The sequence below is a fragment of the Corvus kubaryi genome, unplaced genomic scaffold, assembly GCF_017639235.1.
Source record: "Corvus kubaryi isolate FWS band 111438036 unplaced genomic scaffold, C.kubaryi_AGA036_p1.0 37397, whole genome shotgun sequence".
Taxonomy (NCBI): Eukaryota; Metazoa; Chordata; class Aves; order Passeriformes; family Corvidae; genus Corvus; species Corvus kubaryi.
Genome location: NW_024581136.1, coordinates 21,188,719 through 21,213,335, shown reverse-complemented (window position 1 = coordinate 21,213,335; position 24,617 = coordinate 21,188,719). Strand labels below are relative to the sequence as shown.

The window sequence follows — 24,617 nt, the reverse complement described above, 5'->3', positions numbered from 1 at the left end:
TCTTCTAATGGCATCACATTGTACTGTGCAGTGAAGAATGACGAGTGGCAATAAAGCATTGTTGGATATGAGAGCAGTGTGCCTGTGTTTGCACAGCAGGCACAGGAGATTCGAGGGAGAGCAGAAGCAGAGAAGGTGCTGACTTCTTTCTGAGAGAGGAAAACTGAGCTTTGAAAGTTTTAGCCTTACCTTACCAGATTTGGAGCTGAGAAGAAATTAAACTGCCAAATTATGTGCAGCTTCTTAACCACATCTGGAATTTTCAAGACTTAGTTGTTGCTTGGCTCAAGCTCAACTTTTGGCCCTGGTGCAGAGTGCCTGATGGATGGTGCCTGTGCATTTGACATTTGAACTTCCAAAGCCACATAAAATGGTTTGGGTTGGGAGGGACCTTAAATATCTTCCAGTTCCATTCTCCTGCCATGGTCAGGGAGCCCACACATCCACATTACCAGTGCAGGCTCAGGTGTCACCTGCTGGGCAGGCTGCGGTGAGCACCTGGCAGGCCGGCCCTGCCCTGCCCTGCCCAGCCCCGGGGGGAGCCATTGCAGAGCCCCGGCGTGGGGGATGGATGGCAAGAGCCCCGGCAGGGTTGCGGAGCCCCGGGAGGGTTGCGGAGCCCCGGGAGCGCTGCCGAGGCTGCCGAGCCGCCCCACGGCCGCTGGATGTCTGCCGCTCCCCGCGCCCCCACGGATGTCACCACGTGCGGTCTGTTTGTCTTTTTTTGTCTCTAGTTTCCTTCCCCTTAATAAATTTCTGCTTTTCACTGGCAGAAGAGGCCATAAATCACGAGGCCGTGTACACTGTTTTCAGCTGGCAGCTCATGGAAGCTTGTAAGGATTTTCGTTTTGTAAATAGGATATCCACTACTAGGATGTCTGCCTACAGACATTGTTAGTGTTGTTAAAAATGTTCGTTGAAGGACAGCTGTCTGCTGCCTGTGTTTTGATGTGAGCCCAACTGAAGCATGTTTGGAACCTATTTCCTGTCTATTTTTCCTGTTTTAATGTCTTGATTTGAGCCTTAATCATGGATCACACGTGTTTTAGTGGTGGACTTAGCAGTGCCGTCTTAATGGTTTGATCTTAAAAGCCTTTTCCAGCCGTAATGATTCTGTGATTCTCTCCCAGCTGGCCCTTGTGTGGCAGGTTTCCATACAGGCAAGGGGCTCCCATCAGGCTGTGTGCAACCCAAAACCCAGCACTTAGTGTAGCTGACAGAGGCTGAGCTCTTTGTTCATGAAGTTTCAACTAATAATAGCAGTTGTTGAATTGTTTTGGTGGGAAGGTCTGATGGCCCATAAAGATGTAACATCACAATGAATGCAGTAACAGGGTTGCTGCCCAGTGAGTGTGGCAGTGTGCACAGAACAATGAAAGGACCTCCCATTTCTGGTTCTCTTTGACTTGTGTGGGTTCCTCAGGAGATTTGCCTGAGTAGGAGGGCTCAAAACCTATGATGTGTCATAAAGCGGTAAATTCACTTTCTTTTTAGATGGGATTGCAGAGAAAACTACTGATCTTATTTCTGGCCACAAGTATTTTCCGTCTGACATTTCCTTGACTCAAATAATCTCTTGTGCACAGCTCCAGAATGATTTTCACAGTGCTGATTTTTGTGACGGTGTAAATCCAGTAAACAGTCTGTATTGCTACCATACAGTTTTAAATTAGAATAAAGTTTTTACACTAGTCCAGACTTGGAACACCCATGACTCGTCTGCAGCCCCACTTAGCAAGGAGTCCTTGTGAGGGCAGGAGTTGATTTGGGCAGAAACAGAGTCCTCAGAAGGGTGAGCTGGAGAGTGCAATAGTGACTTTCTCATGTCTATAACAACTCTTCAGTGAGTTCACCTGTCATTTTCCTAGGGCTTAATCCCACTCAAATTTCACTGAACATTTGGACTACATGTATTTTATTGTCTGTCATAGTCTGTCACAGGTACCACTATGGAAAGGAACTGAGAAAGAATAGCTTTTTTACCTCTTAATACTTTTTGGTTTCGAATGATTGGTGGGACTCTTGAACTTGTCAGTCTCCAGTGTAGCAAAATACATCTTGGTTAAGTATAGCTTGAAATGCACCTCAGCAGTGGGGGATACCTGGTGCATGCAGCTGGGTACCAGGATTTTCTAGCCAGTGTGCAGTAGTGACTGGAGGACAGAAGAGAGTGTTTGATTTTTAAGGACTGATGTTGAATTTCTTGAAATCACTATGTAGAATCCTGAAACTCCATGGATATTTATGCACTCAGGGTTCTGCTTTTAAAGCTTAGGGCTCTGCACTTGTATTTAGTCTTGCTTCTCGTGTTGTCTTTGAAGTCCATCTGAACTCTTATGATGCCAAGAGATGTTTTTCACTTTAGAGTGAAAAAGTCCTGTTTTGAATGTGGTTCTCACGAATGGGGCTTGTGACAAATGCAGAGAGTTGATATTTGTCTTTCTGGCATCGCTTTTCTGGAAATGAAACAAACAAACAAAACTCCCCACCCCGCTGTGGGAAAGGAGCTCTGACGGATCTTGAAGTCATGGAGCTTCGATTTAACATTTGTAACTATGTGAGAGACCCAAATCTGAGTGTGTTGGGCTGCTTGACAGGAAAGAGAGACAAGATGAGCAAAATAATATCTGGAGAATCAGTCTGTTTCCCCAAGTGCTGAGAAAATAGAGCATGTTCTGAGTAGTCTTGTAATAGTTTTAATAATGCAGTTAGCATTGCTTTGGTTGCTCAAATTGCTTAGTTACCTGTTCTTCCTTTTTTATTTTAGGAAATCCAGTGCCAGGTTCATGCTCATCTAAAGGAGTTAAAGTACAAAATCTCTCTGGAATGAAAAAATTTGTTCTGTGACTTAAATAACTGATAGTGACCCTAAGAGGAACACACAGCTTGCCTTTTCTTTTTAATCTAGACAACTTTTAAAGCAGGGTTAATGTTTTGTTGAACATGGTCTCATCTTCTAAAGAAATGTGCAGATGGTACTGTCTTTGGGCTGCTGTCAGGGCTGCTGTGTATGTGCAGCACTTGCCTTGGGCCCTGGTGGGCTGCAGTCAGGAGTGTTTTGTGTCCTGTACTTCACTCTGCACTGCCTGTTGCAGCACAGTTAGTTGGTTTTAACCTCCCAAGCTTTGAGGATAGTTTGTCCATAGAGTAGTACAGCCTGAGAGCTCTGGTGTGGCAGATATACAGATGTGTTTCCGAAGGTAATGAGCTGTCCTATCTCCAAGCTCCTCGGGAACAGAGGCGTGGAAATCTTTCCTTTTAATACGTTCCTGTGTTACTAATTGCGGAGCTTTTTTAAACCTAAACCCAAACCAACTCTTTTCTAATTTTCTTCACCCACCTTTGCTTCCAGTTATAAACAGGAGATAATGAAGCCTTTGGTTTTTTCCAGAAGGGTCTGACTGAGGCTTTCAGGAGGTTACAGTTATTTTGGATCATGGATAAATGACAGATGTTGGGAATGAGTTGTCTAAACTTGATCTCTTGCTTCAAAGGGGTGTGTGCTATGTATTGTAGATAATTTCTCCCATTTTATGTCACCTTGAAGTGTTTTTTTCACACTAGTACTTGTGGAAGTTTGGGAGTCTTGAGGGAGGATCTTGTCCATGGAGAGTTTCCCTCAAGCCCAGGGAGCTGCTGTTCTTGCATGCCCATACCCATGCTCTGCTTCAGTTCCTTGTGTCTTGTCTTCCCTACAAAACACTGTCATTTAGTAATGTGTGAACTGATCTTTTTGTTTTCCTGCCCCTGAAATTTTAAGAGTAAAAATGTGACCTTAATGCTGCTCTTCGAGGTAGCAGTTTGAGCCCCTCTGAAGCGTGCTCTGTGCTTGTTCAGACCAGCTGCAGATGCAAGACCCCAGCTAAGACAAATCTAAAGGCTGGTTATTCTGAGAGGTGCTGCTTGATGCATTCTGAGTGTGTGTGAGTAAATGTGGTGTTGGAAGAGAGGAAGCCCTGAGGTACAGCCTTTGTGACACAGGAAGCAGTGTGGCTCCATATTTGTTATCTCCAGTCAAAAGCAAAATAACATGTTTGATGGCCAGACCCCTCAGCTTTGCTTGTCTCAGCTGCTGCCAGGGCCCTGTGTTCCAAGAACCCAGTGTGTAGGAATGGCTCTGGTGGTCCCAACAAAAGTCTGCATCAGTTGAGAGCATCAGAGTCTTTTGAGTGTTCTGCATTGTCTTCAGAAATCGATAGCATCCATGGTTGTGTGGGTAGCTGACTGCATCTCACCACAGCAGTGGTGATGTCACCATGTTGCTTCATTTGGGTAAGAGAAAAGCATTTCCCCTCCTCCTCCATTCCCCCTGCCCTAGTTGTGTAGTATCTCTTGCTTACTGTTAAAGTGTATTTACAGGGAACCTCTCTGATGCACACGTGTGTGTACACAGCAGCCTCGTTCAGCACAAACTTATGTTCTGTTTTTCTGAGGGGTGTTGGGACAGCTGTGAAGCAGGAACTTTCATGCTCTCGGGTCTGTAATTCCCAATCACTTTGAGGAAAGTATTCGCTTGCTGAGGATGCCATGCTTGGCTCCAGCCCTTGTGATGGTCACTGCTCTGTGTAGCTTCCAGTGACCTTGGGGAAGGAAGGAAAATCACATCTCTTTAATTTGCAGGTTGGTATGTTGAAGTGTTCAGAGATGGTGGCCAGCTTGGGAGGGACGAGTGAGATCAGCTCAGGAGCAGACAAGGAAAAAGTACTGGATATAAGCACATTACATCCCATTGCTGCTCTGTAAACACAGGGTTCTATAGACACATGGTGTTTCTTAAAAATGTCAGAAATAAAATGGAGCTCTTGGGGAGTTTTTCAGCCTTGGCTATCTGACAGATAATGCCTTTAGAGGTTGAGGGGGTGTTTTGTTTTGTTTATTGTAATGTGTCAGTGGGATGCGAGTCAGAGTCTGGAAACAGACAGAGGAGGTCTGGAAGAATGAGCGTACGGAGCATGTAAATCCTGTGTGGTTAGTGGGCTGGGAGGCTCTGTGAGTACACTGTTCCTCTTGCTCACAAGGCACATCACCCTTCCCTGGTTTTGTGAAGCAACTTTATCATAAAGTAAAATTTTGATTTGAGTCTCAGCAGTATGAAAACTGGGGATTTCCCTCTTTGGCTTCCAGCTTATATTTCATGTGAAAATACTGCAAAGAAAGCAAATGTGTGCAGGTGACAGCAAATGTGTGCATCGAAAGACCAAACCCCAGCTCATTCAGCTTTTCTTCCTGCGGAGTGCTGGCTGCTGCAGGCTGTTGGGTCGGAGATCAGCTCGTGGGCTGTGTGGGCGAGCTGGTTTCTGTCTGTTCTGCCCTGCACAGGTAGCCCCAAACGACGAGGCCGTGGTGATGCTGCTCTGTGAGTGGGCCGTGAGCTGTAAGAGGTCTGGGAAGCACAGGGCCATGGCTGTGGCCAGGCTCCTGGAGAAGAGGCAAGCGGAAATTGAGGCAGAAGTAAGTTGTCTCTACTTCAGCACCGTGTGACAGTTTGATTAAAGAGGTAGATATTTCTAAGGAAGCCTCACTTTAATCTCATAACAAAAGGAGTGAATTTGGCATTTGGAGGACTGGGGATCTTTGGCATCAATTTACAGTTTATAAATTCTAGAAAAGTTTAGCATGAAAAAGCCTTCTATTTAAAGTAAGAAATTGCAGCCTAACTCAGGAAGGTCTGTGTTAGCTGACTTATGTCTGTTAGAAAAAGTGTTTCACTTTTGTGAGCTGCTTGCCCAACTAGAGGAATGCCAGAGGAGCTGGAGTCCCTTACAGAGGGCTTGTGGGTCTGGCCAGTGGGGTGTAGCTGTCACCTGATGGGGGACTCTGTGAAAGTTCCAAAGCCAAGATCCAATCTGAGGCAAAATTCAAGTGTAACTTTAAGTCTTGCATTCTGTAGAATTCCTTTCTTTTCAGGGGAAATGAGGTCCTGCAGAAGCAGGGTGCTGTAGTGCCATCTCTGATGTGAACTGTTGTCTGTTGTGGCAGAAGATCCCACTCCAGCTTGCCTAAGCTGCCACATCTGGAACTGCAGCAGCACCAGCTCTGCCCTGCAGTGGGGCTGGAGCAGGGCAGTGTCCCTGTGGCCCCTGGCACTGCCTCTGCCTCGCCCATCTGTGCCACCGGGAGTTCTGCTGGGCACTGTTTTCCTAGAAAAAGGTCCCCAGCAAAGTAATGTGTGTTGTCTGTTCCACCTGGGTGTGGGACAGACAGGTGAGAGCACTCCCACAGCTGCAGAAAGACTTTGGCTTTCCGAAGCTTCTCTGCCTTGTCTGCCCTCACCACAAACCAGCTTAGGGGAATGGAGTCACTACATTGTTTCTGCCTCACTGCACCCAAATCCACCCAAAGCAGGGGGCTTTGCCCTGGTCATTGTTCAAACTGTAATTTACACAGACAAGAGAAGCTTCCTTTTTTATTCACAGTGGTCCTGGAAGTTCCTTTCCAGTCAGTAACCCAAAATAATTAAATAAAGCACCTTAGAAATAACCAAACTAGTTAATAGTAAAAGCCTGTCATTCTAGAGTGAGTCTGGATTTTATGCAGAGGTAAGAAACAGTCACATGTGTAGTGGCCTCAAATGCAAATGCTGGGGATATTGTGTGCATTTGGGTATAGAGACATGCTTTTTTATTTATTTAACTGTGCAGAAATGTGGTGAATCTGAAGTCCTAGATGAAAAGGAATCTCTGTCTTCAGCCTCCTTGACAGGTTCCAGTCTTCCTGTTTTCCAGAATGTCCTGCTACGGTTTTTGGATACACAAGCTCCCTCGTTATGTGAGTATGAACTAATTCCAGATATTCCAGAGTAGGTCAGAAACAGCTGGTAGGGTGCCTGGATGCTGAAGTTACTGGTTTGCTGTAGCAGGTGTTTCAGTTTCTGTATTGGCTCTATTTTCATATGGACATTTTTTGTTTTTAGATTTCTTGTCTTGCTATAGGATCCTTCTGTGGGTTTTGATTTTTTTTTTTCCCCCCCACAAAAAGAAAATTTGCTTAAAATGTGTTTATTTCTGTTTAAGCTCAGTGAGATTTGGGGAAATTGCTTGCACTCTGTGCATATTTAACACCAAGAACTTGTCTCTTTCTGTCATCTCCATGTTCTCAGTGACTGACTTAGAAATGGCACGTGAGTGTTGCAGTCAAAAGCTGTTGGCTGACAGATAGTGGATTGAAAAAAGGACATTTTCTTTGTTCATTGAGGGCTGCTCCATGACGTATCTTGTCTGGAAAAACTTCCTGATAGCACCTGATAGCATTCTTCCTGGTTCTTCTTAAGTACTGTGGGTTAAGGCATCTTTTTTTCCTAATGCCCTTAAAATAAAAGGGATTTTAAGTGGTTTGAAACATGGTACTGAAAACTCTCAACATCTGAAAAAGAAGAAACTTCTTAAAAATGTGTTTCAGACTTAGAGGTATTGGCAGTGTTCTGTTTTTCTGTCAGTGGTGATCCTGGTTTTAATAAATCATCTATTTGTTTTAGTAAATTTTTTTTACTAAACTATTTGTGTTAGTAAATTTTGTGTTTCTGCTGTGATTGCTTCGAATGGGGTACTGGCCTCTGTGGTCTGGGGAGCTCTGCAAGGCAGGGGAGGGAGAGAGCTGGGCATGTTTCTCGTGTTTGAAATGTCCTTTGGTGTTTGGGAGAGCTGGACAAGTTTTGGGGTGTTGTGTTGGTTTTAGTGTGGTTGAGCTTCTGAGTCTCCAAAAATGAAAAGCACCTAGGGGCTGTATTTGAGGGAGGGCAGCTCACCTGGGCTCAGGTGTGTGTTTTGGGATGCTCCTCCCCGCACCCCCAGCCTCACTCCTGAGGGGGTTTGGCGTGAGCAGGACCTGGGGCTGCAGCGACACGTTCTGACCCTGGCTGCTCACAGCTGCTGTGCTGCAGCCTACTGAGGATGGCTAAACACCAGCAGTGTTACATGCTGGGCTAATTCGAACTCTAAAGCCTGATTTCCTTTTAAGTAAATGGTGATGATTTGGGTTTGGTAGTTCTTTCGTTGTGCAATAGATTTGGTGTGGTTTAAAGCTATTTTCTGTTAATCTCAATGTTGCAAGTCCTTCTGTGGCAAAGAACAAGTCAATTTAAATACAGCTGTGACAGATGAAAACTTAATAACATTTTCTATGTTGTCTTTCTCTTGGCTTTGTTTGGTGCTAGCAAAGTAACATGCATTTATATTAATAATTGTTTTCTTAGTATGTGTGAGCATCTCTAATTGGTAAACTACATTGTGCTGTCAAACTTAAATGAATATATTGCTTTTACATCTTGGAGGCCTGGCACGCAGATCCCAAGTTCTCTGCAAATATTTTATAAAGTTTTCTGTTATGATTGCAAAACTGATGTAGGTAAGACAGTAATTTGGGAGGAAGGGCTAGCTGTTGGGTGGCCTGTTACAATTCAAAGCTTCAGTTTAATTTTTCTTCACACAAGGAATGTCCTTGGCCCTCATCCTCCTTCAGTTTAATTTTCAGATGTGTTTGAACATTGTACTTGACAGCTGAGCCCCTGTCCCTAGCTGGGGCAGGTGGGTATGGGTGGGATGCTCTGGAACCCGCTGAGGTCTGTCCCATGTCTGAAACTGACAGGACCGTGCAGCTTAGATGGGGAATGGTTTGTTCTTTGGAGACAAGGAGAAACCTATGCAGATTCCCAAGATGTTTTTAGTAGGTCTTGAAAATTACCATGCTGGAGTTTGCAATTTGGATAGTTCAAACCCAAATATTTACAAGCTGAAACGGCAGTTTAACTATTTTGTTTTCTTTTTTTGGGTAGCTGACCCAAGCAGTGACCTTGAGAAGACAGAATTTGTGAACTTGGTGCTGCTTTTCTCAGAATTCACTCGGCATGATGTTTTCTCTCATGATGCCTACATGTGCACTTTAATATCTCGCGGGGACTTGTCCACCACTGCAGCTCCCAGACCACGCTCCCCTAATGGGGCAGCTGTGGGTGAGCACTATTCTAAGGATCCTGATGTGAAACTGGAGGTAACACTTCATGCTATTCCCCTGTTTGCTGTTCTGCTTTGTGAAACGTGGGTTTTCACCGAAGCATCAGTATTTCAGATACGAGATACTGGGGGGTTTAATCTCTGTCTCCTTGTCTTTTTCTCTTTGAGAAGTCTGAAAGGGATTCATTAGCTTAGTTTCTATGTAAATATTGCTATTTTGGTGTAGATGTACTGAACTGGCAGCTGCCTGGGGATCTGAGTAACACGGGACAAACAGAAAGGCACAGCTTTGAAAGAGTTGGAGTGCTTGGGCTTACCTGTCATCAGTTAAATGGATCTTCAGTAAAATATGACTGATACTTGCTTTTCTCTCTGACAATTATTAGGATCATGGTATTATGGAACATGTGAGCATTGATTCAGGAACCGCTGGTATTTTTGATGATGTAGACAAGAGTGACTTTAAGGCAGATTTTAGTTCAGAATTTCCAGTATGTTTGCCTTTGATTCTCTGCATGCCTGTGATGCTTTTGGTGCCTGTGGCTGCTGTTGCCATTTCCACTGAATGTCCCTCTGTGCTCCAGCATCACCTTGCTCCTTCCATCCACAGCCAGTGGCCTTTGGCATCCAGTCCCCGCTGTCTCTGTGTCAGTGTATTGCCTCATCACTCTGCATCCCTGCTGTGGGACAGTGCTGCCCCTCTGTGCTGCCCTGCTTGTCCCCCTGCACACTCACACACACTCCTGTCCCTGCTCCCCATCCTGCCCCCGGCCCCAGTGTATTGAGCATTTAGTGTTACAGCAAAGCACGAATAAATGTGCAGAGCTCCCCACTTGTTTGACATTGAGGACCCCCACTGATGCCATCTGCTTCTCAAGTGATAGTTTTATGCTTTGACTGTGTTTCCTCCTCTTTTCCCTTTCTATTTTGCATGACTCTTGAATCTCCTGTTTCTTCCTTTGGATTTCTCCTTGTTCTTCATGGACTCCTGTGCCCACACCTATCACGTGCAGGATGTTGGGACTCTGTTTCTGCCTGATATCTGTCATGTTGGTGGTTTCAAGCACGTCCATGCCTGCCTATAGTGTCTCTTGTCAACTCCCACTTTGCCCTTCTCATTTTATTTCCCTCAGTCACTGGAACAGCTCATTGTGGTTTCTATGTCACAGCAGCATGAGTGTGGAGATTCCTTAGAATCTGAATACATTTTCCCAGACTAAATATCTCTAGGTTAAAACTTGTCTAATAACCACAGAGATATGCACAGAGATTTAATTTGTATATGTATCTTAAATCTCAGGCTTCCTGTGACTGCCCTTGCTTTGTCCATCTTTGAAAAACCTCAGATGTTTAATAAATGACTGTGAGCAAGAACAAATCCTATCTCTGGCTGCAGCTGCTGGATTTCAGAAGCTGGAGGTTACACTTAACTCAAACCTTTGCTTTACATGTCTCAGACCTTTTCTCCGATGCCTGGGGAGTCTTGTGAGAGTGTGAACCCTTCCTTTGGCAGAAGAATCTCAGTCACCAGTGAGAAGTCAGCGAAGAGGGACAGGCTGAGAGAACTGATTTTCCCATCCAATTATGACCTCCTTCGGCACCTGCAGTATGCCACACACTTCCCCATACCCCTGGTGAGTGACCAGTGCCACCCCTTCCCCCTGCCCCTGGTGAGTGACCAGTGCCACCCCTTCCCCCTGCCCCTGGTGAGTGACCGGTGCTTGTGCACCTCGTGGTACTGCCTGACTTGGAGGTAATTGTAAATTGGATTATTAATAAACCTAGTTGCTGTTCTATAAATTTATATGAAAAGAGATCAAACAAAGAGAACATGCTGGATACTTACACTTCTTATCTTCATTTTACAATTCACTTAAATTTTCTGCAGTAACATGCTGTTAGCTTTTCTCATATTCATTGAGGCAGCAGCAAGGAGAGACAGTGGAACTTGGCAAGAACAAGAAGTTTATTTATGAAGCCTGCAGGTGTGCTGTAAGCAGATACAATAATTTTCAGTGCTGTTTAAAATCCCTTTCTGGAGTAAATAATGCCTTCTAAAATGATTTATGGTTAATCTTGTCCAATCAGCTTTGCAGCTGGAGAACTGCTGTTAAATAATTTCTTCACTTGATAGCACCAAGTCATTTAATATAGTAAATGCACAATATTTAACTTAGTAAAGGTGAGTTCAGGTGTCTGCCATGAACAATTGCAAGGTACAGTTGAGTCTGGCCACGTATTCTTATGCGTTGCTGGTCCCGGTGGGTCACCGCTGTTCATGGAGCTGTTTGTGAAAGGCATCCCTGAAGGCTGTGCGTGCTCAGGGCTGCTGTGTGAGCGTGCCACACAGCGATGGGTGTTCACTGATGGGGTGTTCTCCTCCTGCTTGGGCTCACGACTCCTCAGGAGCGTTGTCGGCTGTGGTGCCCACGTCTGCAGTCACCCAGCAGCTGTTGGTGCTGCAGGTGGGCTCGTGTGCTTTGCAGTCAGGGCTGCACATCTGCTGTTCGCTGCTGTGCTGCACCTCCGCGTCCGTGAGGGCCTTTGTCTCCTTGGGGGCTGCAAACGTCTCCGTGAATTTCAGTCTGAACGATTTGGAAAGGTGGTAATAGAGAATGGGGTCAAAGCAGAGGTTTGAGACTGCAAACAGCAAGGTAGACTCCTTGGCTTTGAAGAGAGCCCGTTTGAGGGGGCAGCTGGTTATGGTGTTGCTCTGGCTCAGCGTGTAGGGGATGCGCACGGCGTGGTAGGGCACGAAGCAGAGCAGGTACCCGGCCGTCACCAGCAGGATGTGGGTCAGCGCCTTCTTCACTCTGCTGTAACTCTCACTGTACTTGTGGCGGTAGAGCTGTCTAACAATGAGAAAATTGGAAATCAGTATCACAGCCGAGAAATTCAGGAATATTGCTGTGCAGATGAAATTAGTGAACACATGCCAGTCTCTCCCAAATTTTGTTTTGAAATCAATGCAGCCTATGCCAGGTCTTTCTTCAATGTGTTTTATGGGAATAGCCATGTTAGGTACAGTTATGAGGAGAACCATGATCCATACGACTGCAGACAACGTCTTGGCAAACCCAGGCTCCTGAATGCGGTAGATCTTAGAGCTGTGCATCAGCTGGAGGCAGCGATCCATGCTCACAAATCCCAAAAATATGATTGATAAATACATGTTCAGGTAGATGAAGCAGGCCGTGACTTGGCAGTGGAATATTCTCAGATTCCAGGACGCAATTCCTAGGTCCACAGTAATCTTCACGGGCAATGTCAAAGTCAACAAGAAATCTGCAGTGAGGAGATTGATTAAGTAGATGCTCATACACTTCTGTTTCTTATCTTTCTGCGTGAATGCCCACAGTGCAAAACAGCTTCCAATAATTCCCATAAGAAAAACCAAGTAGTAAAAATAGGTAAAAGGTTCCATTTCTTCATAGAGATGACATTCAGAAATGTTGCTTGACATCGTAAACTCCTTGTGTGAGTTGGCTTTTCTGACAGGAGGTATCAAGGACCTACAAAAAGAACCAAGAGGACATCAATGGCATCAACCTTTCCTGAGCAACAGTGGTAATTCTCTTAGAATTTTGTTTGATTAATTCTAAGAAAAAAATACCATTAGGAAGAAATATTTTTCTCTCTCTTTGTGCTGTTTCCCAAATATTCTGGAGGGCTTTGTTCTCATGCTGGAAGAATTAGGAATGTATTAGGATTTTTTTCTGAAAGCATAGAGCCTTCTGAGCAGCATTTCCACTACAGGAGCTTTTCTGACAGTGTTTGGTTCAACACCCTCCTCCAGCAAAAATGCTAGAGAAAAAGGTTTGAATCTATTTAAGCATCTGATTAATAATGATCATACTAAAACATCGTAAGTTTTGAAGGATTGAAACTATGCCTAAAAAAAAGTAGTATTTGTAGCATCCCCTTTCTGTAAAAATGTGCTGGGAATTCTGAGGGAGTGCCTTGTCCAGCCAATAAACAGATCTGTCAGATGGCTGGGCAAATGGTCCTGATCACTCCTAAGGTTTGCAAGCTGCTCTCCATTTGCACTTGAACAGAGAATGAATTAATTGTATATTTTTATGAAACCTTTAGAAAAAGCACATTTTGAAAGAAGCAGATAATAAATAATTTTGCTCACTCTCTTTGTAGGCTTCAGTAGAAAAGTAAAGTAGAAAATTTTTGTCCTATTTTAACTAAATATGCAGCTCCAAGACTGAGGGGATTTTGTTTGTTTGCTGCACTGTGTCAGTCTGCTACAGAGAATGGCTGTGGGAAAGGCTGTTCCTTTGAATTTCCTGGAACTAACACATTTATGTCTTGAGTGGCGTCAGACTGCAACACTTCCATTTCTGTATATCGTACCTAATTTTTACATCCAATATAAGAGAACTACTGCACATGTCATTTCATCTGTAAAATTGTATCCAGATTTGCACAGTTTTTAAAGCAAAATGAATGCAGATCCTCCAGTGGTTTAAAATGTTGGAGAAAGCAGTTTGTTCCTTGCAGTTGGCTCTCTGCAGGTGTGTCTCGTCCTGAGAGCGGGGCTGACCTGGGCCTTGGTGCTGCTGGTGGTCTGCGGCGTTGGCGTTTCCTGTGCCGTGGCGCGGTGCAGCCTGCCTTGTCCCCATCCTCCGCAGGCGAGGGGTACCCGGCAAACCCAGCCCTGGAGGGCTGTGACCAGGTGACGCTGGCCACTGGCACAGCCAGGGGTGGCTTGCCAAAAGCTGAGCCCGACCTCCGGAGCGTTTGGCAGTCGGATTTCGGGCTGTGCGTTTAGGGAGATCTAAATAGGCTGTGACAGACAGAGAGCGAGATCACGTACCTGTCCTTGTGGCCTGGGGTCTTCTGAGCATTGGTCTGCAAAGCTCTGATGTCCCTCAGCGACTGCTCTCCCAAGCTGGTGATGCGTGACCTTCTGCCCAGGCTGTGGTTTTCAAATGAGCTGATTGACGCAGTTAAACTCAGCGTTCAAACAGCTAAATCACGTGGAAGTTACCCAAAAGAGTGGTGGCAGAAAGAAATAAGTGCTCACAGAACAGCCCGGAGCCGTCTCTTTCCTGTTGCTGGGGGAGAGGCAGGCGGGGGGCTGTAAGTGTATGACATCAGCGGCTGCTTCTTTGCTTTTGTTTTCATAAGTCTGAAACTGTTTCCCTCCTTCCCTGCATATATCTCACATTTAAAATCTGTCTGGAATTGGGATTTTGCAATGTAGTTGGTCCTCATTCATTTTAACACTCCTGCATGAAATCCTAGGTTCTGGGAATCTCAGGGTGTTTGTTTTAGAGTTACACCTTAGCTGGCAGATTTGAGGGCACCTAGGGATTCTGCTGATTGCAATGAACATTCTAAGTATTTGGGTATTTTCCAAGCACTATTAAAAATAAAAATGACACATTAGGGAAGTTGGGGAAATATTTATTTTTTTGGTTGGTTGGTTGGTTGGTTTTGGAAAAGATGAGAAAAGATCTGACACCATGCTGGGGGTGAGGTACTGACAGCCAATACTGAAACTCCAGATGGTGGCCCTTGGTTGTAGTTGAGAATCCACAGGAATTTACAAACCCTGCACCAGAGCTTTGTGGAGGAACAGATGAACAATGTCTGGTTTTACGTTTAGTCATAAACTGAAAGTTCAGACCATATATGTCAAAATGTTTGCAAAGCTTCGTAATCTGGAATGATCCTGTGTCCAGTTGTGAGCAAACATGGACTCATTTTATGGTGTTCTGCTCATGTAAAGCTGATCTTCCTATACCTGTAAGGTTTTCTTAAACCCAGTCTACAGCACTGGCAGTTGTTCCTGTCTGTGTGTCTCTGTCAGTTGGTTTCCCATTTTCTGTAGTAAGTTTACAGCTCAGGGAACTTTCTAGGCCTAAAAAGACAAAGTGATGGTTCGGCAAAACTTTACTGCATAATGGTCTGCCCTTCCTGCAGAAGTATTTTGGGAAGAGAACAGATATTGGAACATGAGTTCCCTGAGTGTGTGAGGAGCTGGCTTGGGGTATCTGAGGCATGATATGCTGGGAAAGATGTGAAAGGATTAATTTACCCAGTGCTGGAAAAAAATTGGCCTCAGTTCATCCAGCAAAGTAAGGAGCAAGGCCGAGGAGATGGAACAGAGGTGTGGCTTGACACTGGTATTACTTGGGACTTGTCGCTCACAGGGTGGGATTGCAGCAGGATCAGGGGCATGGAACCATTTCCTGACTAGGGAAGCTCTTGGAGGAGGATTTTTTCAACATGAATGAAAAGCTGGAAATGTAGCATTCCTTTTGAACATGGGTGTTGATCACCATCTGTGCCCCTGGTGCCTGCATGTAGATTCTTGTCATTCTAATATCAGTAATCTGGTGAGGTGTGAAACAATTACACAATATAAATAATTTTTTCAAAGCTTGCAAAGCAATAAAAAAGTTATTTAAATATATATTCTGGAAGTGTTTCCATCTGTCTGTGCCAGTGATCTTTCACAGCCACAGCTATGTAAATTTATGTCGGCAAATACCAAGCCCTGCCATGTAGGGAACCGAAGGTTTTTGCCATAAATGACAAAAGATCTCCCACAAAGCACCAGATTCCCTTCTCCAGCAGGCCAGTTCCCTTGCTTGGAGGGCAGAGCCTGCAGAGCCTCAGTCTGACAGAGTCAGGGAGCTCTGAAAGAACCATATAAATAATCTTTTATGTGTTTTCTTTAACAAACACAACCAGAATACAGCCTTCTCCTGTAGTTGCTGTGGGCAGGTTTGGGCTGGTGACCCCCAGCTCCCACAGTCCGATGGACACCCAGGCTGCCCCAGGCGTGCGGTACTGGTGCTCACTGGATCAGGCTGGAACCGCTCTGCTGGTTGGTGGGAAATACATGGAGCTGAACTTGCTGCGCAAAGCTGTGTGTGAGCCCAGTGGAGGTGTCCAGACCTTTAGCTGGAGTACAGTCCTGTGGAGTGGTAGAATCCTGCTGCTGCTGACCAGTGGTCTTGGATCAAGAGCAGTTACCCACAGCCTTGGAGAAGGTGCAAGGACCAAATGTTTTAAAATTTTTCACCCTTAGATCTGTTTGGACTAGAATAAAATGCAGTTGCAGAACAGTGAAGGACACGTTATTTCTGTTCCTATAGCTTCTTTGTTAAGTAAAATGAAGACATTCAGCTTCCAGAGCCACTGTCTGAAAGCTTTAGTGGATATTTGAGGCCCTGGTAGGTTTTCCCTGTACAATGATAAAATCAATTTTTAAAAAAAAAGCTGTTCTGAAAAAGAAAGTTATAAAAGAGATTATATTTGTATAGAGGAGGTTGGTGGCTTTCAGCAGTTACTGTGGTACAGACAGAAATGCTTTACTGCTGTATAAAAATCATGGGAAAACCAGCAAACCATTCTTTCTGGGTTTAAATGTACCAGAGTTTCTAGACAGCTGTACCTGTGTGTTCCCACACGGCTCCAGGATGTTCTTGCCTCCTCCTGCACCAGTGGCGAGGGAGTTGCTACAGTTTGGTGTGGATGTGTTCTGTTCCTGTACGGCCAGAGAAGCAGATTGGTGTGGTTTTGGGTCTGTTGGATGGTCCTTTCAGAGACCCACGGCCTGGAGCTCCAAAATGTGCCATTCCAGGTACTCCTCTCTCTATTTTTGAGATCCAGATGAGTCATGTCACACCCTAATGCAATCATGGCATCAGCTGAAACAGCATGTAGTGAATATATTGGCACATGCAATAATGAGTTTAGACAGAGAAATAGCACTCGGTGTTATGCTGAAACCCTTCTTCTGTTTGTTGCTGGTTGTCATGTGCTCCGTTTCTTTGGGACATTTGCATTCATGAATAACTTCCTGAAATGTGCATTACTGTAGAGACACAAACCTACACGATGTTTATACTTTCCCGAAGTGTATTTGATCTTCTGGATTTGGAAATTTCAACCTCACTCGAAGCTTTAAATTTGAGATGCAGTTTTTGATACAGCTTTTCTCTAAAGGGGAGGCAGAGGAAAAAATAAATAATGGGGTCGAGGCAGACATTTGCAGCAGACAGCACCAGAGTGAACTCCTTGGCATAGTACAGCAATTTTTGGGACTGGCAGGTGAACTGGGAGCTGGTCTGGCTCAGGGTGTATGGGGTCCTGCAGAGGTGGTAAGGCACAAAGCAAACGACAAACACAAACATGATGGTGAATATGTTCCGGCTGGTTTTTCTCTTGGCCACCTCTGAGTTCCTCCGGAATTTTTTGTAAGAACTGTATATTTTTTTGGATATAGAAGTGTAAAATACGATTAGCAGAAAAAAAACAACCCAGAAAATCCCTGTGCAAATATAAGTTGTTGCTTTGTGCCACTGTCTGCCAAGCTCACTTTTAAGACCTATACATTTTCTGGAGTAATTGTCTTTAGTGATTTCATTAGTTAAAATCATATTTGGAAATGACATAATCATTAATAATAGCCATATGATTATAGAGACCACCTTGCTGTAGTTAACTGTGTGAACAAAAGAGGTGAACAAAGGCTTTACGATTTTGTAGTATCTGTCAAACCCTATGAGGCCAAAAAAGGTGATCCCAATGTACATGTTCATGTAGAACACAACCGCGGAGTATCTGCACACGAACAGGTTGAGCTCTGGAGGAGCAATTTCTGAATCGGCAAGGATTTTGAAAGGAAATGTCAGGCTCATGAGGAGATCGGCCACAGCGATGTTTTTGAGGTAGACAATAAAACTCTTTGTGCTGGAAACGTAGAGGAAGACCCAGGCTGCCACGGCATTGAGCGAGAGCCCTGCGAGGAAGATGAAGCAGTAGAGCAGTGGAATGACTGTTGTAGTTATCACCGTGCTGTGGCTGCAGTTGTGTCCCGAGGAGTTGGTGCTGGAGTTGAACATCTTACAGTATCTTCATTCCTAGAAGCAGAGAAGAGAGTGTATCAGTAGGACAGGGTGGTGCTGGGCTTTCTGCTAACTATTCTAAGTTTTCTGCTCTCACTTCCAAATGAACTTGGTGTGCCTCTCAGAAATGACCACGTTCCCACACCGCAGCATTCCCAGTGGGGAATGCAAAGAATTTTCTGAGTGGTGTCGTCTCACTTTACAGTGATGTTCAAGGGCATGTTGCTGCTGTGAACAGAGGATCCAATTGCTTCTCTGTTTGACTTTAGCCTGTTGCCTTCCAGCCCAGGGCTGCCCCTTTCCTGCAAGCATGAGCCCACGTGCTGTGAGCTGGGACTGACCCACAGCGATCTGGTGACTCAAACGGTTAATGAGATGTGTTTAAGGACCACTATTTTTGGCATTGACTTACCATGAAGCATGAGGGATATGAATATTCCTGGTCAAAAAGTTCTGTAAAAACTCCTCTTCTGTTAGTCAAGTGTGGAGATACCCAGCGTACGCCAATATGTCCCAGTGTTCCCTTGCAAGGAACTCGCATGTGCAGCTGGCAGAGTTTGCTTTATACTTCCAGCAGCCCAGCACACAGGAGTGTGTCTGTGTGGTAGTTTGTAATGTGGGAGCTTGAGCTGCCTTCTCAAGTCAGTCAGATTTACATTTTAAAAGATCTCCAAGAAGAAATCACATCTGCTGTCTGCTTTTCTTTGCCAGAATGTTTGTGGGGGTGGATTATCCTCTGTGGGGAGGGCAGAACAAATATAGATATAAATATAATGCTGCTGTATTTGGCAAGTGAAACCCTGGGCAACTGGAAAATATGTGCCTTAAAGCTGGGAAAAAACCCATCTTGTCTTATAGAAAATAAATAATTTCCTTTTATCCCCAATTCTGAGTCAGTAGCTGATGTCTCTGTGGAGCAGGTTGGAGCCTGAATGCAACCTTGCAATAGCTAGAAATGGACATTTTCTCTCAAGTAGGTAAAACCATCTCCTTTGGTGTATTGTTTTCTATACCTCTTGCAGATGGTGTAAAGGCTGATCAGCTTAGGTGTGTCCTGGAACCTGCATGGATGAGAGGAACATGGAGAACCCTGTGCACACCCAAAGCCTCCACTTAACCTCTTCCTCGTCATTCTCCCACCAGAGCAGCAGCCGTCCTGTCTTTGTGTTTCAGCTCTAGTCATCAAGGCATTTGGTTTTGTCTGGTTGGGATTTTAAAAGAAAAGATGATTTGGAAAGCAGGTATTAAACTACCACATGAAAAGGCATGTTAGGGCTGGGAGGTTTTGTGGGTAGAGCTTGGGGTGATACTGCTGAAATTAGAAGGATCTTCTGGAAAGCACTAATAGCAAATGGCATTTTTATTTAAATAGTAACACACTGTATTTAAAAACTCTTCTCTTCTGCTGTGTCCCTGTTCACTTTCTCCCTCCAGGCTGTCTCAGCAGGACCTTCTCTCTGCACATGGTGTGTTAAGAACTTGTTCATTCTCTGTAGGGTTTTCTATAGCCGAGAACACAGAGGTGGGTCTTTCTGTGCTTGGACTTGGGGGTAGATATTAAATTGTGTAGGAAGTTCATGAAGTATGTTTTGTGCTGAGGCATCATACAACAAAGGATTGTTTCAGAACTGTGTGACTAGAGATGTGGACATCAAGTCTTTGTAAAGTCTGTTGTGCCTGTGCAGAATGGAGGACACCCTAGACAAATTTTACATTTGACACCAGCAGATTTATCAACCCTCTGTCATTGAGAGGGGGCCACCGGCCAGGCCAGACTCTGTACATCTTTCCATATCATTGGCATGTCCTTACCTTGCCTCAGTTGCCTGCTGGGGTACTTTGCTAAGGGTCTAGAGCACTGTCCATTCTCAGGCACAGAGCCTCTGCTCTTGCTGGGAGACCTGTGGGAGAGACAGAAGGTACAGTCCTATCTGACAATGTAAACCTGTGGTGTCACAGCACACCACCTGATCAGTGCTCAGACTTCAGAAATGGTTGGGGACAGAGCCATGGGGCAGTCATGTTCGAGCTAAACCCTGTCACTGCACGGGTGAGGCTGGAGGCTCCCGTGTCCCCCTGCTGAGCGTCGCAGCTCTGTGTTCATGGTCAGTTATTGCTGTTCTTTTTGTCACCTTGTCACGCTCAGCTCTTTTTGGAGGGCCTTATCCTACTGCTGTGAATAGTTCAGCACTGACTGCAAACACTGTCACCTTCCTGGCCTGTCCCCTCTGTCAGCCGTGGGGCCCAGGGTGGCTCCTGTAGAGGCTGCTGGCGGGAGGCAGAGGGTACATGTTAGTGCCAGCATTTGGGAGGGGGGTCACAACAGCCTTTCGTACTCGAGCAGCTGTTCTTGTTTGAATGCTTGGGCCATCATAAAGTACAGTGATTCTGTGTTAATAATGTCAGCTAGTTGTGCAAAACCAGCAAACTTGATTCACCAGATGATCAAGACTGATTGGATAAGATGTAGAAAAGTTCTGACCATTCCCAGCTTGCATATCATGTTGTCTTGGCAAAACACACGAAAGGGAAGCTGCAGAAACCATTAAAGTGCTCAGTCCCTTCTGAGGTCAGACTCTTGTGCTGCCCACTGTGACTCTTCCACAGTAGCATTTAAGGCAATTCTTGACTTCCGTAACTTGTCTGTCAAGTTTCAAAGTTCACCCTGCTTTACTGAACTTAAGAATATATTTAGAAGTAGTTTTACTTATTTATTGATTTACCCTGACTTTACAAGCGGTTGTGTAGTTCCAAGTACACATTTTAGCTATTTATGGAAACTAATGCAGCTGTTTAATAAATATGTAATACAGTTACAGGGTCAGGAACTGTGGCAGTGGTCACTATCACCAGAAATCTTTTTTGAACAGCAAAATGGAGTTAATCAGGGGAGGTGATCATGCCAGATGGTACCTCTGATGTTAGGAGGAAGCTGGAGAAGGAGGAAGCACAACTCACACCACAGCCATTGCAAGTTGTGCTGAGTGTGCTAAAAGAAGAATCTTATTTTAAGATTTTCTCTCTAATGTGGTGGGAATGTTAGTACTGGTTGAACTTGCAGTGCTGGCCACGCTGGTGTAATCCAGTGGGAAAGCTGCTGTGGGTGTCCCTGTGGGTGTCCCTGTGGGGTAGAAGGGTGGTGAGGCTCAGGAGCACAGGGTCTGGGAGCTCTGCTGTGCACTGTGGGGTGCACCCCGAGGGTGTTGGGGGCCAGGCAGGGTTGGCTGAGGGAAGCCGCTCCCCCAAATGCTGGGGCACTTGTTGGCCTGCGTGTGGTCAGGGCTGCTCTGACCCTCCTCTGTGTCCCCACAGAGGAGCCCAGGCTGGCAGCCTGTGGGGTGTGTGCCAGGTGGAGACACTTGGGGTCCCTGGCTGGAATTGCTGGTCTCCTCTGGAAGGCAGTGCTTGCAGTGACTGTGGAGATACGTTGGTGCATTTGACTTGTTGCAAGTTTGCCAAGAGACTAAAATTTCATGATACTGTTTTTATTATGACATTTGTCATAGGGCAATGTCTGGGTTTTAATACTTAAGAGAATAAAAGTATGCAAAATACACTAACGGGCTATTTTAGCCTCTGAAAGTGGCATGTTGGGTGGTAGTTGTTCCTGTTTGTCATAGAATGTAGTGGAGAAAAATGGGATGAATCCTGAGATTAGGATGACAGAAGAAATTAAGTCGCATTCCTGTTGCAGGAAGCAGCAGGGGAGTACCTGCCATGGCACTGGACGTGGTGGTGCCCAGTGCTCCCTTCCTTGGGCATGGCAGCAGTAACCACTGCAGTGTCTCGTCCTTGTCTTCCAGCTCTTGCTTTCTAGACCCCTCAGGTGTGGTGTGCAAGGACAGAGGACACAGAAAGCTGTGTCTCTGCTCAGCTGCTCCTTGCGTTGCCTCTGACAGTGGCTGAGAATGGACATGTGTCCTGTGGCTGTCACTGTGGCTGTGGCCCTGTGAGTAGCAGTGCCCCTGTGAGCCTGGTGACACTGGGGTGTGTTCTGTCTGCAGCTGCAGCTGCTAAGGGGAAGGACAGGTGGGCAGATGACTCTGTGCACATTAACAGGACATCCCACTTCTGATCCAGAAAGGCAAAACCCAGGAAGTTGTAGCGAGGAGGCAGCAGTCGGCGACCACAGTTATTACATCAGGTAGATCATCCGTGATGTTCTCCTGGCACCTGCAATGAACTTCTGGAGCTCTGAAGGACACGGAGAGGAGAGCCAACAGGTACGCAGAGCAGAGGAGATAAGGTTGTGTATTTCCCATTAAAGCCGTGGGCTCCTTTGGGCACAGTGTCAGGACACCTCAAGGGCAGAATTGTATTTCTGTCTTGTAAAAACCACCAGTAACTGTTTCATTTCTTCTTCCTGTCCAGCAGGCTCTGTGCTATTTTGAAACCTGAAATTTAGCAGCTTTGTCTTCCTGATAAGCTAAGTTTTTCATTCTCTTTTTATTTCTGATTTTTAGAGTCTGCATTATTCTGAGCATGCTTTTAGCCTTACAAGATTGTAGTCTGTGAAGTATCTGTGTAAACCCTGATACTCAGATGGAAACCTGGGCAATGCTTTGAGCTTTTTGCACATAGCATAATTTTCAGATCTAACTCAAATACTCAGTTTTTTTAGTTAAGTCTCAAAATTCCCCCAGTGAGATCCTTCCTATCTCACATCAGTTATTGTGTTGGAATTAGGGAGTGGTGGATGTGAGAGGAAATGTTAGAATCAGGTAAGAATATTTTAAGAACTGAATAACAACAACAATGATAATAATAGATTGTAATGAAGAAAAATAACAAGGAGAGAGAGAAACCCCAAGAAAAACAAGTGGGTCAGCTGTCCTGGTGTGCCCCTCTGCACTGGCAGGGCATGAGAAGCTGGGAAGTCCTTGACCTGGTGCAAGCCCTGCTCATCAACAGCTAAACCATCAGAGTGTTACCAACATCATTCTCATCCCAAACCCAAACCCACTTCTGTACCAGCTACTGGGAGAAAATTAACTCTATCCCAGCTAAAACCAGAGCCCTGGGTCAGTAAAATGTTTTAATGATTACTAGTTTCGTTGTCCTAAAACTGGGTTTTTAAAAGTAGTAAAATGTGGCTCAAGGAAGTTTTCCCCTTTAATATTATATTTTAATAGTAGCATTTGTCATTCAAATATTTTATTTTAAATTCTGTTTTCTGATGTTTTAAACTATGAGTTTCGTATAGTTACATTTTCTCAGTCATAAATTAAAAGTAGTTGCTTAAGAAAAATATCCATGGCTCAGCCTCACGGCTGAAACAATAGTTTCTGTACCTGCTTCTGTAGTTAGTTAGTTAGTTAGTTAGTTAGTTAAAACTGCTCGTTTGTGCTATTAGTTATTAGTGGTTTGCAGAACGTATGGATGTTCACCTCATTTGCCAATTTAAAAAGTAAAATTGCAGTGGCAGTTACTTAAAAATACCCGAGGATGTTCGGGGCGTTGGCAGGGGCAGGAGCAGGTGATGGGAGGCGGTGTCTCACCTGGACAGAAGCGTGGGATGGCGTGTGTGGTCCCTCTTCTGCTGTGCCACGCCGAGAGTCCTCCGCAGCTGCCGGGGCACGGGAAACAGCCGGGAGCCGCTCCCGGGGCTGCTCGCAGCGCAGCCCGTGCGGCGATTTCGGAGCGGAAAGGGGAAGGGCTGGGGAGCCGAGCCGTGCCCCTGCCCAGCTGTGGCCGGGCTCTCAGCCTGCAGCTGGCCCGGGCAGCTCCTTGGAGAGCAGCGCTGAGCAGCTTTCAGGAGAGACACGAGTGCAGCTGGCACAGCAGTGAGCGGTCTGAACTGCAGGGCTGGAGTTTGCTTTTCCTAAACTGTTCCCAGGGCTGGCTGCGACCTTTCCTGTGACGCATCCTGCCCTGAGAGCTGCGGCTCTGTGCATGGGAGGTTTTGAACTGGAGCCACGGGCTTGTGTGGTGCCTGCTCAGGGCGTGCTCAGGCTGGGAGAGGGATTCTGGGGATACATGATGAGTCTTTGGTGTTTGGCTGTTTCTTTTCTCTTCTTTTTTGTCCTTTTCTTTTAACCTTAAACACCTGCTTGGCTTTCTCCCTTCCTGTTCATCCTGTAAGTTTTCTGGGAGGTTTTGAAATCAAACACAGAGTTAGTGGAAATGTATGGTAATAGAAGAACTAATATTTTCTCTGTGGATGTAGGAAACGAGTATATTCTGAGAGAGAGCAGAGGTTTGGGGAGATAAATTGAGGTTTAAATGTTTATTTAAAAATTGTGAAATATGTACGTTGTGTACCTTAGAACTAGTAAACATTTAGTGCAGGACTTGAGCTCTGCTTGACAGTGTGTCACCCAAACACTACAGAAAATACACAATTCCTCATGGACTTTGCTTCTGTGAGGGTTTATCTGTGTAGAAGGGCCCAAAGGCATGGGGAAATGCATATACCTTCTCCCTGCAGGTCGCTGCCATGTCCACATCCTTTACTTGGGGCCATTGTGAGTTACCCTGAGCCTCTAGTCCCTTCCTTCCCCAGATTTCATTGAATATCTCTCAGTGCAATAAGGGGGTATCTTGAGAGGCAGAATTGTCTGTACATTCTTGTCAGTACTCTTGCCCCTCTCTGGATCCTGAGACTCGCAGCTCAAAGCTGTAGTGGTCAATTAATGGCTTCGGGGTGATGGGTTTGGGTGTTGGTTTCACTGACAGTTTCATGCTTCCCGTACGGATCAGGCAGAACGGTGCACGAGACTTCTCAGGTGCTCCCCAGAAGGCGCCAGTCAGCCAAACTCTTCCTCTCTTCCCATGCACCCTATGGTCATTGCTTGAA

The 24,617-nt window shown here is 45.4% G+C and overlaps 3 protein-coding genes across 5 annotated transcripts in view; 1 reads left to right on the top strand and 2 right to left on the bottom strand.

Annotated features, from left to right (window-relative positions):
• Positions 1–24,617, top strand: part of MED12L (mediator complex subunit 12L) — a 101,998-nt gene that overhangs the window by 17,368 nt on the left and 60,013 nt on the right. The window contains exons 11-15 of the mRNA XM_042042402.1: positions 5,320–5,451; positions 6,642–6,768; positions 8,771–8,985; positions 9,335–9,439; positions 10,406–10,582. Coding sequence (XP_041898336.1) covers positions 5,320–5,451; positions 6,642–6,768; positions 8,771–8,985; positions 9,335–9,439; positions 10,406–10,582 — 756 coding nt within the window. The remainder of the gene's footprint in view (positions 1–5,319; positions 5,452–6,641; positions 6,769–8,770; positions 8,986–9,334; positions 9,440–10,405; positions 10,583–24,617) is intronic.
• On the bottom strand, positions 10,893–14,254 carry GPR171 (G protein-coupled receptor 171). The gene is made up of 2 exons (XM_042042731.1): positions 13,774–14,254; positions 10,893–12,460 (listed from the first exon to the last, which is right to left on the bottom strand). The coding sequence occupies exon 2, from the start codon at positions 12,409–12,411 to the stop codon at positions 11,341–11,343; it is 1,071 nt and encodes a 356-aa protein (XP_041898665.1). The 5' UTR covers positions 12,412–12,460; positions 13,774–14,254; the 3' UTR covers positions 10,893–11,340.
• On the bottom strand, positions 14,351–23,575 carry P2RY14 (purinergic receptor P2Y14). 3 transcript variants are annotated; one of them, XM_042042734.1, is made up of 4 exons: positions 23,320–23,575; positions 19,634–19,722; positions 18,234–18,557; positions 14,351–17,836 (listed from the first exon to the last, which is right to left on the bottom strand). In XM_042042734.1, exon 4 carries the CDS (start codon positions 17,816–17,818, stop codon positions 16,805–16,807), a length of 1,014 nt encoding a protein of 337 aa, XP_041898668.1. In that variant the 5' UTR covers positions 17,819–17,836; positions 18,234–18,557; positions 19,634–19,722; positions 23,320–23,575; the 3' UTR covers positions 14,351–16,804. The 3 variants fall into 3 exon arrangements, with proteins under 3 accessions (XP_041898668.1, XP_041898667.1, XP_041898669.1); XM_042042733.1 differs by lacking the exon at positions 18,234–18,557; XM_042042735.1 differs by lacking the exons at positions 18,234–18,557; positions 19,634–19,722.

Bases quoted from the DNA above. Each gene is read 5' to 3' on its own strand.
- GPR171 (XM_042042731.1), bottom strand. From the start codon at position 12,411: ATGTCAAGCAACATTTCTGAATGTCATCTCTATGAAGAAATGGAACCT.
- P2RY14 (XM_042042734.1), bottom strand. From the start codon at position 17,818: ATGTTCAACTCCAGCACCAACTCCTCGGGACACAACTGCAGCCACAGC.